Raw genomic sequence first — 14,335 nt, 5'->3', positions numbered from 1 at the left:
ACTTACACCCAGCGAGTTATACGTGCGGCTTCGGGAACACTGCAGGAACCGCGACTCTGGTGTCAGAGTTGGGGGAGGGGTCGGGAAGCAAGCAAAAAGGGGAGGGCAAGCTGCCTAGCTGCAGAAAGGAGCCCCAAACAAGGAGGCCCGGGCGCGGTGAAGGGCAAAGGGAGGGGCGGCGACAGCCCGGACAGGGCGGAGGCTGCTGTGTGAGTGGCAGCTAGCTTCTCCGTGACCCCGCCCCCTGCTGGTCTCTGAGGAGACCCTCGACCCCGCGGCGCCGCGAGCGCACAGGCCCGGGGTAGGAGCTGACAGGTCCCCTCGCCCACTTCCGGGAGGCTCCTACCAGTTCTCCCCGATCACTAGTCTCGCGAGAGTGTGGGCCCCGGCACCGGCGGGCTGCTCTTCCTCCGCGCGAGCGAGGTGCGACGGCCGGGCTGTTACCCTCCGTTCTCAGCCTGCATGTTTGTGGTTGAGCAATAAAATGCTGCGGTAGAAGGCTGTAAGCTAGGTTGAGCTACAGTGCAGGGTCGTTTTGTGGACTGGCTGAATGGTGGGAAGCAAACGACTTGGCTCGGCATCTTGTACCTTTTTTACCACGATGTGTTTTGTGTCTTGATTTTTTTTTTTAACGTTGCCTGAGTTTATTTCGTCTAAATTCTCAGAGACCTGACTCTCTCGTGTCTAAAATAAGGAGCTTGGCTGCAATCGCTGACATTTCATCCTCCACATGTCCCATCTCGTCCTAACAGACAGAACGCTTCTTCCTGAATGCAGACACGGAAGGCCTAGGTAGGTGAAGTGTGGCCAGTTTAGAAACAATCTGGAGCTTACCCCGAAAGTTTACAACGTCTGGTTGTACCTAATGTACACTAACTACAATGTTCAACTGAAGATCATCTGAGATTAAGAATCTGTTTTGGCCATAGCTGCATGTATTTTAGGCCAGAAATTCAGGACGTGGGGCAGATGTCTGAGGAAATGTTATTCCAGAGGGAAAAGAAAACATATCTTCCAGAGCTTTTTGAGGGTACCTAAGGACCATGAGAAAATGAACAAAAGGGTTGAAGTATAGGGAGAGTCTTGCTTTCTCTATCATGGAATTACTGTAGGTACAAGAATAGTAATAGGTTAAAAACTAAAGATACCGAAATGTTTGTTTCAGTAGATTTCTGAGAGTGACTAATTGCTAAGTGTCCAAAACTGAGTTTGGGAACCCATAGCTCATGTATTCATTCAACAGTGTTAATACTGAACACTTACAATTTACTGGGCATGTGAGTGCTACTAGGAATGGGCATGTGAGTGCTACTAGGAATGAAGTGAAACAAAGACAGTGCCCTCATGGAACTCCTGCATTTTATGTGTCGGAGACATATAAACAAATTAAATAAGTAAACTACATAGGATAATACAGGTTGTAAGAAATAAAAGAGAAAAGGTGGAAGTGTGGAAGAGTCCCAAGAGGAAAGTTTGCTATTCTAAAATACTATAGTCAGCAAAGGACTTGCTAGTAAATCAGCGTTTGATCCCAAACAGAAAGGAGAAAGGATATCCAGGGTAGAGGGCTACCGACAGAGGTAAAGGAGGTACAAAGGCTATGATGTTAGAGCATACTTGGTGAATTCAAGGAGTCCACTGTAACTGAGTGAAGAAGAAAATGGCTAAGAAATTAGGGCAGAGAGATGGAGTGGAGTGGACAGCCAGATCTTGTAAGACTTTAGACTTTAAGGCCAAGGCCATTGCAAGGACTTAGACCTTTACTCTATGAAAAAGAGCCGTTGGGAGATTTTGAACAGGGAGGTGACATACTCTGATAGACCTTTTAAAAGGATCACTCAGCAATGTTATAGGGAATAGCTAAATAAACCGTAGGGTGTGGTGAGAGAGGAAGCAAGGAGACCAGTTAAGAAGCTATTTCAGTTACCCAAGGAAGAATGTGGGTGGCAAGAAGTTGTTGAATTATGGATCTATTTTGAAGGTAGTGCCTACACAATGTGCTGATGGAAAGAAAAGAGTCAAAGATGATTACAAGGGTTTTAGCATGAGCAACCAGAATACTGTCCAATAGAGATACAATATACCAGATAGGTATTTAACCTTTTTCAAGTAGGCACATAAAAATAGTAAAAAGAAACAGGTGACATTAATTTTAACAATGTAGTTTATTTAACTCCATATATCAAAAACACTATTTCAACATGCAATCAGTGTAAAAAGTTACTAATATTTTAGATTCTTTTTTCATACTAAGTCTTCAAAATCTTGTATGCTTTTTTATACTTCCAACATGTCTTAATTCTGATAGGTACATTTCAAATGCTCCATAACATCATGTGGCTAGTGACTGCCATATGGACAGTGCAGAGGAAGCTGCCATTTAATGAGAGAGGAAGAAAAGGGAAGGAGTAGGATTGGAGGGTGAAATTCAGGAGTTTGGTTTGTAGATGCAATGAAGATGACTGTCCACTGGTTTGAAGTATCTGTCAAACATCCAAGTGGAGATTTTAAATTATCATTTGTAGCCCCAGTCTGTAATGTTTTTCAAATAGTGAGTTGTAACCCATTGAGGTTTGTAAAGTCAATTTACTAGTTGCAATCAACAGTTTTAAAAATAAAATAGGAAAGATCTGAACACACTGTATCTGGTAAGAGTATTATTTCGCAAAATTTGTTTCACTTACTTATGTTTTGATGTACTGGGTCATGTACATTGGTACTAGGGGTCCTGGTTAAAAATCAAGTTTGAGAGCCCCTGCTCTAGAGTGTGTGTTGTGTAAAATCAGAATAACTTATGATTATGAAATGGTGCTTGGGTTTGAATCTCAGCACAGCTACTAACTAGCTGTGAAGCTTTGCAATATACTCATCCTCTTTTATGCTTTGGTTTTCCAACTGTGAAATAGGGATAAAAGTAGTACCTAATATTAATTAAATGAGGACCTAATCTTGTGCCTGATACATACTAAGTACTGTGTAAGTACAAATTTAGAGCAGATTGGGATGCTGACCATGTTGTGAAACCCAGTTCACATTTATCTTTGTGTTCAGGCTCTCCTTCCCATACCCTCTTCCACTTTCAGTCTCTCCCATAACTGTCTGATCACACTGCCCTCCTATTGATCACTCTTCTTCAGGGCTCCAAAATTAGCCTTTCCTGCTTTCCTCCATCCAGCAAAACTGTCACTTTAGTGCCCAGTATTGCAGCTAGATATAAGGAGTAAAACAGATTGATAAAATGAATTCCTTTGGTAGTGAATTATTCTTACACAAATGCTTGAATTTTAAAAGAAGTCTTGTTGACCCACATGACCTTAATTTTGGAGATTTCATATTGTGAAAGGAACTGAAGAATGTTAAGTAATGAAAACATTACGATTTAATGTGATGTTTCTCTGAGATAAAATTTATAAACCATATAATGCCCTTCGTAAAAAGAGAAGTCACACTAGTGTGCTATTTGTCAACTTCTTGCCATGCCAATGAATTTGCGGTCTAGGGCTATAGGAGTGCCATTTTCAGTCTTCATTTTGGTGAAAATTTGTCATGTGCCTATCCTGCTCATGATAGTGATCTGTCTATCTATCTATCTATCTATCTATCTATCTATCTATCTATCTATCTATCATCTATCTATCTACTGTAATCTCATGCTGGAGTTGTCAGGAGAAAAATTTCCTTAAAGAACATCTGATGGATAATGTCAGCTATTTGGCGGTGACTCGTGTTTTCTAAAACATCAATATTAGTGCACTTGTGGAGTAGGAAAAGGACTGTGGTCAGAAGGGGCTTCTTTCAGGTTTGTGTATATATACATATATATGTTTTCTGAAAGGAAAGGAGTCATTTAGGGTATTATTTGTAGTTAGGTCCCAATCCTGTGATCTTCTGAGTCTGAAGTGGATGGGGCTGCCATATTTGGTTGTTCTGTTTGTCAGCATTTTCTGCATATTTTATTTTGTAGTGATAATATGCTGACATTATTAATAATTTGATCTTATAAAATTTGGAATTGTGTTTCTAACTGTGTTCTCAACTGAACAATTTATTCGGTACTTTTTGAAATATCCAGATATAGCCAGTGATGGGAAGAAGGAAGAATAGGAAAGAAAATAGAGTCAAAGTCAGAGAAGTAGGAGGACCTTAGGTAGTGATATAAAGATATGGAAAACCAGGGAGAAATTTTTCAAAAATGGGGCACTAAAGAAATTCAGATGGCCAACAGGCACATGAAAAGATGCTCCACATCGCTAATCATCAAAGAAATGCACATTAAAACCACAATGAGATATCACCTCACACCAGTTAGGATGGCCAACATCCAAAAGACAAACAACCACAAATGTTGGCAAGGATGTGGAGAAAGGGGAACCCTCCGACACTGCTGGTGGGAATGTATACTAGTTCAACCATTGTGGAAAGGAGTATGGAGGTTCCTCAAAAAACTAAAAATAGAAATACCGTTTGACCCAGGAATTCCACTCCTAGGAATTTACCCTAAGAATGCAGCAGCCCAGTTTGAAAAAGACAAATGCACTCCTGTGTTTATCACAGCACTATTTACAATAGCCAAGAAATGGAAACAACCTAAGTGTCCATCAGTAGATGAATGGATAAAGAAGATGTGGTACATATGCACAATGGAATATTATTCAGCCATAAGAAGAAAACAAATCCTACCATTTGCAACAACATGGATGGAGCTAGAGGGTATTATGCTCAATGAAATAAGCCAGGTGGAGAAAGACAAGTATCAAATGATTTCACTCATCTGTGGAGTATAAGAACAAAGAAAGAACTGAAGGAACAAAACAGCAGCAGACTCACTGAACCCAAAAATGGACTAACAGTTACCAAAGGGAAAGGGACTGGGGAGGATGGGTGGGAACGGAGAGATAAAGGGGAAAAAGGGGCATTACGATTAACACACATAATGTAGTTGGGGGGAGCAGACATGGGAAAGGCAGTGTATACAGAAAAGACAAGTAATGATTCTATAGCGTCTTACTATGCTGATGGACAGTTACGGTAATGGGGTACGTGGTAGAGACTTGATAATAGGGGGAGTCTAGTAACCATAATGTTCAAGTAATTGTACATTAACCATATCAAAAAACAAAAAACAAAAAAACGAGGTACTACAACTTAAAAGAAAATGGACTTTGGAGACAAACCAAACTTGAATTAATGTTAATTTCTCAGAATCACAGTTGATCCATCCATAAAGCAGAGAGAACGATACCTCATTTGCTGAGTTGGTGTGAAGATTAAATGGAATAATAAAAGCATTTAAGGTGTCTATGTAATATTTATCAAAAGTTAGGCTTTTAATAAATGATAGCATTAAATAAGAAAGGGTAATAACTAGTTGTCTTTGCTGGAATATAGGATGGCTGTCAGAACAGATGAAGAGGAGGCTCCTGGGCATGGCAGAGACAAAAGACATAATCAAAAGATCTGTCACTCTGTGAGGAGGGAATGTAAAAGTGAATTCAGAGACCAAATTCAGAGCTTAAGGTTTCAGCCTAAATTATAGAATACTTAGGAAGGACAGAGCTTAAGAATGAAGTTAATGGTTAGTTGGTGTGCAATTAATATTTGTTAGAAAATGTATTGAGAGGTAAAGATATTTGTATTTACATTAAAAAACAAAAACAAAAAAAGACAAAACTTGGGTTCATAGAGCTTGCATAGAAAGTCATTAAAAAATTCCTAAACAAGGATAAAACAAATTAACTAAAAACTGTGCAGAATGCTTAAAAACTATGATAGGCAGAAACTTGAGAGGGTTTTTTAGTGGTGATGTTTTCCTGTTTCTTAAGGTATATCTTTTAAATGTTCTTTGTCCCCAAATTTAAAGCTAGATCATTTTACCCTTGCAGATAAATGTAACTTCCTATTAAAACCCTGGCTTCAGAGTTTCCACATAGAAGGGTTTAGAGTTGTCAGTCTGGTTGGGGAGAAAGAACAGGGAAGAAGGACTTGAAGCTGATTTTCTGTATTTGTCTGGGCTGCTTCACACATGACAGAAGAAAAACAAAACAAGACCTTAAAAAAACAGTGGCTTAAACAAGAGATAAGTTTATTTCCTTCTCACATAGTCTAGAGGTAATTCAGAGCTGATGTGGTAGCTCTATCAGGTCACCAGAGTGCCAAGGTCTCTAATTCACAGACTCTTCCCTTATTATGTGGACCTCATCATAGTCCAATATAGGCTGTCAGGAGCTCCAGCTATCATATCCAAGTCAGGCAACCTGATGGTGGAAGAGGAAAAGTAAGATGCACTTCCTCCCCTTAAGAATTCCTAAAACTGTATCACACAACATTTATGATTGTATCTTATTAGCCAAAGCTCAGTCACAAGGTACACACAAATGTAACCTTTATGTAGGTAGCAATGAGACTAGCCAAAACCTGGGTTTTCTTATTAAGGAAGGAGAGAGTGAATTTTGGCAGTTAACTAGTGGTCTTTACCACAGTTTGTGTGGTACTTTATTATTTTTAAAAAATTGTTATCAAAGCAATAGAGTTTGGAGCAGGAGAATGGTGGGCTCAGGAGGAATGTCTCCAAGAAAAAAAAAATGGAACTGATTATTGAATGTGCTTGGCCACATTGAGAGATGTTTCACAAACCTGTTTTCTGTCAAAAAGCTTAAGGGTGAATCAATGACTGGCAGATAGAAAACTAAGCAAACAAACTTGGCAAAAAAAAAATGTCCAGTTGGAGACTGCAGCTTTAGATCTGTCAGCCAAGTGAGCTTTCTAAAACTGAACTCTAGAGCCAGCCAACTTACTCTCCCCATCACAGGTGGACTTGGGGAATCGTGCTCACTGCATGTTTACTCCAAAAAAAGGAGGACAAAGGTGAGCCAAGTTTACCAGTTATTCTCAAACTTACCAATCAGTAAGTTACTCGACCTCCCAAAGAATGAAGTGGATTAAAAAGAGCTAAAAGAAAGTAGGAGTTTGCTTAGGGAAGCTGTTCTTCAAAGAAAACAGAATTAGGGAAAAACATTCTTCTTAAGGTATTATGCAAGTCATTTTACCTCTTTTGTGCTCTAATTCCTCAGCTGCAATTTATCTTCCAAGGATACACAAAAATTGAATGTCGGAAATGTTTTGAAAATTAATACATACCCTAAGAATAATTAATAACAGCTAATATTTAGTGAGCATTTAGAAGGTGCCAGGACTGTTCTAAGCCCATTGTGTGTACTAACCCAGCTCCCAAAACAACACTCTTATTATCCCCAATTTAAAAATAAATAAACCGAGTCCTCAGGGTTAAGTAACTATATGGTCACACAGTGAGCAGGTGGAGAAAGTTCTTTCCATTGCATTCTCAGTGATTCTGTTTGGTAAACTCTAAATCTGCAGGCACTGATGTTATCATCACGGTCTAGTAATCAATAAAGGTTCTATCAATTGACGTTGGGTGTAACTGACTTAATATATGACTGTGTCAACAGTGAGTTTGTTTTCTTGCTTCTAGTTTTCTAGCTGTCAGACTCAGTCATCTCAAGAAAGCTCCTTCAGGAGATCTTTCCTGGCCTTGCCCTTACTCCCATGGGCCTGGGTGGGTATGCCTCCTTCATGCTCCTGTTGTATGTGGTGTACCTGCCTTACTGCTTTCCCCCCCTTTCCACCAGAGTCCTTGAGGCAGGAACTGTGTTTTCTGTGTCTGGATGGCAGAGTTGTAAAATTATCGACACTTTTAGATGTACTAAGAAAACTATACTCTTTTCTTTAAAAATTGAAATAAATGTTTTATTTTAGAATAACTTTAGAATTAAGATAATGGTTGCAAAGAGGGTACAGAGAGTCCTCAGAATACTTCTTCGCACCTAGTTTTCCCTAGTGTTAACCTCTTAAAATAGTATGATGCATTTCCCACAATTAGTTAACCAATGTTGCCATATTATTAACTACAATCCATATTATTCAGATTTCTTTAGCTTTTACCTATTGTCCTTTATATGTCCTAGGATCCCATTAGGATACATTACATTCAGTTGTTCTGTCTCCTTAGACTCTTCTTGGGTGTGACAGTTTCTCAGACTTGTCTGGTTTTTTAAAAAGTTTATTTTTATTGAGATACAGTTGACATATAGCATTATGTAAGTTTAAGATGTACAATGTGTTGATTTGATGCATTTATATGTTGCAATACAATTACCACTATAGAGTTAACTAACATCTCTATCACATCAACTGATTATTTTTCCTTTTCAGGGGTGAGAACATTTAAAATCTAGTCTTTTAGCAACTTTGAAGTTTATAATACAGTAGTATTGTCTATAGTCACTATGCTATGTATTAAATCTGTAGGACTTATATATCTACTAGTTGCAAATTTGTAACAATATTTTAAACAGTATCTCCCAATTGCCTCTCCCCACCCTCCAGCCCCTAGTAACCACCATTCTACTCTGTTTTTACAAATTTAGCCTGTTTTAGATTCCACATATAAGTTATATCATCTAGTATTTGTCTTTCTCTGTCTGACTTTTCTCACTTAGGACAATGTCCTCAAAATCCATGCTGTCACAAATGGCAGAATTTCCTTCTTTCTCATGGCTGAATAATATTCCATTGTGTGTGTGTGTACAGTATCAAGTACATCTGTCCATTCATCCATTGAGACACACTTAGGTTGTTTCCAGATAATATAGTCACAGGGTTGGGAGCACTGACCACCCCCTTCCCATGAAATTGAAAATACACATACAACTTTTGACCCCCAAAAAACTTAACTACTGGTAGCGTACTATTGATCAGAGGCCTTAGCAATAAGATAGTTGACATAACATGTTTTGAGTATTGTCAGTATTATATACTGCATTCTTACAATAAAGTAAGCTAGAGAAAAGAAAATGTTTTTTCAAATTTTCACAGATCTTCAAAATTTTTTCTAATTTGTTTATAGAAAAAAATCTGCATATGAATGTGTTGTTCAACAGTTTTATTTAATTGTTGTTCAACAATTTATTCTTAAAAATTGCTCTGAACTCCTTTACTATTCCCCAACTGCTGTGTAGGCACAGGAAAACAAAAATAATTTTAGTCTACTCTGTTTTAAAACTAATTCTGACCCAATTTTTAAATAATCTCTTTAACCTTGTCTCTTTGAAATAATTGTTTTATCATTTTTATCTCCTTTCCTCTCCCTACGTCTCTCTAAGTTTGTGGCTGGCATAAGAGCAGAGTCTCATGTGAACTTGTTGCATTGGAGGAGTTGAACTTTGTGACCTTGAACTGGGCGTTGTGCAGAAGCTGGTATCCCCTCAAGTACGTCTGTCTCATCCTGCTCCTGGTTATCCTGCTGACATAAGCTACTGATGCCTGTAGTTGACAACTTGCTGGTTATTCTCTCTTGGCTTGGTCAGAGCCTCGAGGCCTTCCCTGCTGTCTTGGCCTTTCTGGGGGTCCTACTTCCACTGTAGACCTCTCTGAGTTTCTGAAATGATTCAGTCTGGTCCAAGGCCCAAGGCATCCATTTCATAAGCCTTTGCTGGAGTCTTCTCATATCTGTCATGGTGGGTCCATGAAATATGTGCTGGGGATGAAAACTTGGTCCTGTCTCTAATTGATGTCCTTGCTTTACGCTCCTAATTATGCTGGGACTCCCCTTTTTGGCCACCTCTTCTTTTTCCTAGTACATACTCTACACCCAGAATCCAGACAGAGAGTAGAACAAAAAGCTCTCTATTCATTCAGCAAATACTGTACTGTTTTTTGGTGTGGAGGCATATGTGTTTTTATATATTTTAAATGTTAATCCCTTATTGGATAAAAATTGTTTATGAATATATTCTCCCATACTGTAGGTCTCTTTGAATGTATTCTTTAACAAGTCAAGCCCCCCATGAGGCAGAGGGGTGTCTTAGGCCAAAAGGGGAAAGTGTATTTGCCATAGCAAATGAGAAAGGCACATTGATATATTTAAAAATATTATCCCTATTACATCAGATCCCCATTGCATGGCATAATGCCTGGTACTTAATGGTATTTAATAATGCCTATAAAAATGAATGAAAGATGGAAGGAATGAGTAAATAAAAGAAAATATTATGGTATCTATACTTTTATTTCTAGTTTAATAATAGTTTTCTCAGGCTAATTTTTTGACACCTTAAAACTTTTTTCCTTAGTCTTTTTTTTCTCTTATGTAAGTAGTTGAATATCTCATTGAACAAGGCTTACAGAACTAATACATTGAGCTACAGTTCTTTGTTTCCTTTTTTCACCCCAATTTTTTTATTGTGCTAAAATGAACATATATAAAATTTCCTGTCTTAATAATTTTTAGGTGTATAGTTCAGTGGTATAAATTATTACCATATTGCAACCATCACCATCATCTCTCCAGAATTATCTTACAAAGGCCTGAGCTCTATATTCATTAAGCAATAAACTCCCTATTTCCCTGCTTCCGGTCCCTGGCAAACACCTTTCTACTCTATGTCTTTATATGATTTTGATTACTCTATGTACCTCATATAAATGGAATCATACAGTATTTGTCAAATTGTTACTGGCTGGCTTATTTCACTTAGGATAATGTTTTCAAGGTTTACCCATGTTGTAGCACATGTCAGAATTTCCTTCCTTTATAGGGCTGAATACTATACCATTGTGTGTATATGTCACATTTTGCTTATCCATTTATCTGTCAATAGACCCTTGAGTTGCTTCTGTGTTATAGCTGCTGTGAATAAGGCTGCTGTGAACATAGATATACACGTATGTCTTTGAGACCATGCTTTCAATTCTTTTGGATGTATACTTAAAAGTAGAATTGCTGGATCGTATGGTAATTCTATTTTTTGAGTAGATGTCATGCTGTTTTTCATAGCAGCTGCACTATTTTACATTCCCACCAACAGTGCACAGGGTTCTAATTTCTCCACATCTTTGTCAAGACATGTGATTTTCTTTTTTAATTATTTTTATAGTTGCTATTCTAATGGGTGTGAGGTGCTACCTCATGGTGGTTTTGATTTGCATTTCCTTAATGATTAATGGTGTTGAGCATCTTTTCATATGCTATTCCATTTATCTTCTTTGGAGAATTGTCTGTTCAAGTCCTTTATCCATTTTCTGATTGAGTTGTTTGGTTTTTCTGTTGTTGAGTTTTCTATACATTCTGGATATTAATCCTTTACCATATGTAGATATGCAAATATTTTCTCCCATCTTGTGGGCTGTCTTTTCAACTCTGTCAGTTATGTTCTTTGATGCACGGTTTTAATTTTCATTAAGTCCAATTTGTTTATTTTTTCTTTTAATGTCTGTGCCTTTTGTGTCATATCCAGAAAATCATTGCCAAATACAATGTTTTCCCTTGTTTACTTCTAAGAGTTCTATAATTCTATAGTTTGTAGTTAATAAGAACTATGTAATTATAGTTTATGTACATGTGTTTATAGTTGTATAGTTTTATATTTAAGTCTTTGATCCATTTTGAATTAAATTTTGTATATAGCATTAGGTAAGAGTTTAACTTAATTCTTCTGCTTATGGATGTTTAGTTTTCCCAGCACCATTTGTGGAAAATATTGTCCTTTCCCTACTGAATGGTTTTGGCATCCTTGTCAAGAGTCATTTAACCACATATATGAAAGTTTACTTCTAGGTTCTCTATTCCATTCCACTGATCTGTATATTTGTCTTTATTCCATTACCATGCTCTTTTGAATACTATAGCTTTGTAGTAAGTTTTGAAGCCAGGAAATGTGAGTCCTACAATATTGTTCATCTTTTTCAAGATTGTTATGACTATTTGGAGTCTCTTGACATTCCATATGAATTTTAGGATGGATTTTCTGTTTATACAAAAAAAGCCATTGCATTAAATCTGTCTATTATTTTGGATAGTACTGACATTTAACAACATTAAGTCTTCCATTTCATGAACATGGGATGTCTTTTCATTTATTTATGTTTTTAATTTCTATTAGCAATGTTTTACTGAAACATAGTTTTCATCAGACAAGTCTTTTTTCTCCTTTGTTAAAAATTCCTAAGTATTTACTCCTTTTGATGGTATTATAAATGGGATTGTTTTTATAATTTCTTTTTCAGATTGTTCATTGTCAGTATATAGAAACACACCTTATTTTTGTGCATTTACTTGTATTCTGTTACTTTGCTAAATTAGTTTATTAGTTTTAACAGCTTTTATAAAATTGTTAGGATTTTTTATTATAAGAGTATATAATCTGTAAACAAAGGTACTTTTATGTCTTCCTTTTCAATTTGGAAGCTCTTCATTTCTTTCTTACACATTCTCCCCACTTTTCTTCCTTTCTAAATTTCTTTCTTTTACCTAATTGCTGTGTCTTGGACTTCTAGTACTATATTGAATAGAAGTGGTTAAAGTGGACATTTTTGCCTTGTTCTTGATTTTAAAGGAAAAGCTTTCATTGTTTTACCATTAAATATAATGTTTTCTGTGGGTTTTTTCATGTATGGTTTTTATTTGTTGAGGTAGCCTCCTTCTATTCCTAGTTTGTTGAGTTTTTACTCCATGAAAGGGTGTTGAATTTTGTCAAATGCTTTTTTCTGCAACAGTTGGGATCCTATATTTCTTTTTAAGGATATACATTTCCTTACCACTTCTGAAATATCACAGAAAAATCTAGAGTCTTGAATTTGCTATATTTCAAGGCAGCATAACAAACAGATGGCTGGCATACTGCTAATAATGCTGCATTTACTGTCTTCAAAAGTAGCACTCTTCTAATTAATTTTGGTTAGGTTTTTTTAACTTTCTCAGTTATGAATAGAAGTTGATTTGATAGATGATTTCATGGGTCTTTGGCCAACTTAAAAGGGTAAAAAGCAAATGAAACTCCCTAAACAAAGCTTTTAAAATGGAAGAATTCAGTAGATATCCTGACAATAACAGTTACAGGTCCCTCTCTCCTACCAGAGTGAGGAGCACCTTGAGAGAAGAAAATATCTTTATCCTTTAATCCCTGTTACCTAGAACTGGATTGTTGCCTGCTGTATAGCCAACTCTTAACAAAACATCTTAGGAGGGAATCAGAGAACATTGCCATTTCTCCCCTTTCTGAAACCCATAAGAGATTGCATCAAATCCAGTAATTTTCATATAGATAGTTTATTGTGAAATATAAACATGAACATATTCAAGTTTTGCAAAAAGTGCAAAAGTGAACAGTTATGCCTTGCAATTTAGTATTCTTGAACTGAAATATTTAGATTTTGGTATGAAAAGAGGACTATTGTCATAAAGGATGGGGGGTGAAATAGGTGAAAGGAGAAAAATTAGTGAGAACGTTCAATATCTTGAGCTGGGTGATGGTTACATGAATGTATACACATTGAAATTCATCAAACCATACACTAAGATTTGTGCATTTTATTGTACGTATGTTAGTTTTTTCTTTTAAATGGAAACCATAGTTATTTTGTTTAAAAAAGAGGGCTACACTCTTTTTGCCATTGCATTATTGAGTATTTTCTAGTTTCAAAGCTATATGGACTTATGCATTATTCACTTCTGAAAAGTTAATAGACTGCCCAAGAGTATATGACCAAACAGTAATATAAAGCCAGAATTGGAAAATAGAGGTACTTTGACAACACCTTCAAAATAGGTGTTTATTTTATATAGAACATCACATAATACATTGTATAAAATTAATTAGATGAAGTGTAATCTATGAGTGAGTATAACTTGCTATAGAGATCCCTCACTTTGATGGCCAGCACAACCTAATTTACCAGAACACTTGACTGTAGTATTTCACTGCCAATCAAGTAAACTCAGATGAAAGGTCAATGGTATAACTATAGAGGCCAATTTATTTTAACTGCCTAAGGTTTAAAAAAAGCTCTCTTCTCAATTTTCAGTGGCTGTGGGAGTCATTTTCCTGCTTACACAGTGATCAAGGGGTTACATATCCTGTATCCAGCATAGGAAATAATGAGCAAAACTTCAAGGTTAAATTAAATTAATCAGCACTTTGGAAAGTTTATTCCATGAACATAGGTTACATGTCAAAGCAAATGATTGCTGCTTTGGTTACATAGAAAAATACTAGTAGGCTTTCATTTTCTGTTTTTTTTAAGTGTTTTATTGGAAAGAATTTATTTAGAGATTCAAACATAATAAAGGTACATTTTAAAAATATATTGAGGTTAAATTTGACAATGAAATTTTTGAGGTGCAAATATATGAAATATATATATATATATTCTCTAGAGTCCATCTTGGTTTCTCTCTTTCTTCAAGATATTGATTCTTTGATAGTTTAAAATTAAGTTTTAAGAAGTAATGAAAATTTGAGGTGATTTCAAATTCTTT

General features: G+C 36.5%; 2 protein-coding genes across 9 annotated transcripts in view; one reads left to right on the top strand and one right to left on the bottom strand.

Moving 5' to 3' along the window:
• AGL (amylo-alpha-1,6-glucosidase and 4-alpha-glucanotransferase) overlaps positions 1–365 on the bottom strand; it is an 83,969-nt gene extending 83,604 nt beyond the window's left edge. For 3 of the 4 annotated variants that reach the window (XR_012130253.1, XM_073234340.1, XM_073234346.1), the window contains exon 1: positions 7–339. The gene's annotated coding sequence lies outside the window, so the exon portion shown is untranslated. The other variant, XM_073234344.1, reaches the window with a different exon arrangement.
• A 6-nt stretch (positions 366–371) lies between these two features.
• LOC108389262 (cytoplasmic dynein 2 intermediate chain 1-like) overlaps positions 372–14,335 on the top strand; it is a 94,453-nt gene continuing 80,489 nt past the window's right edge. For 2 of the 5 annotated variants that reach the window (XR_012130254.1, XR_012130255.1), the window contains exon 1: positions 372–792. Coding sequence is in view for 2 of the 5 variants with exons in the window: in XM_073234350.1 (XP_073090451.1) it covers positions 731–792 (62 nt within the window). In the remaining 3 variants the exon portion in view is untranslated. The remainder of the gene's footprint in view (positions 793–14,335) is intronic. The other 3 variants (XM_073234350.1, XM_073234347.1, XM_073234348.1) reach the window with 3 other exon arrangements.

The sequence above is a fragment of the Manis javanica genome, chromosome 4 (assembly GCF_040802235.1).
Source record: "Manis javanica isolate MJ-LG chromosome 4, MJ_LKY, whole genome shotgun sequence".
Taxonomy (NCBI): Eukaryota; Metazoa; Chordata; class Mammalia; order Pholidota; family Manidae; genus Manis; species Manis javanica.
This window is presented reverse-complemented; position numbering and strand designations above follow the sequence as displayed.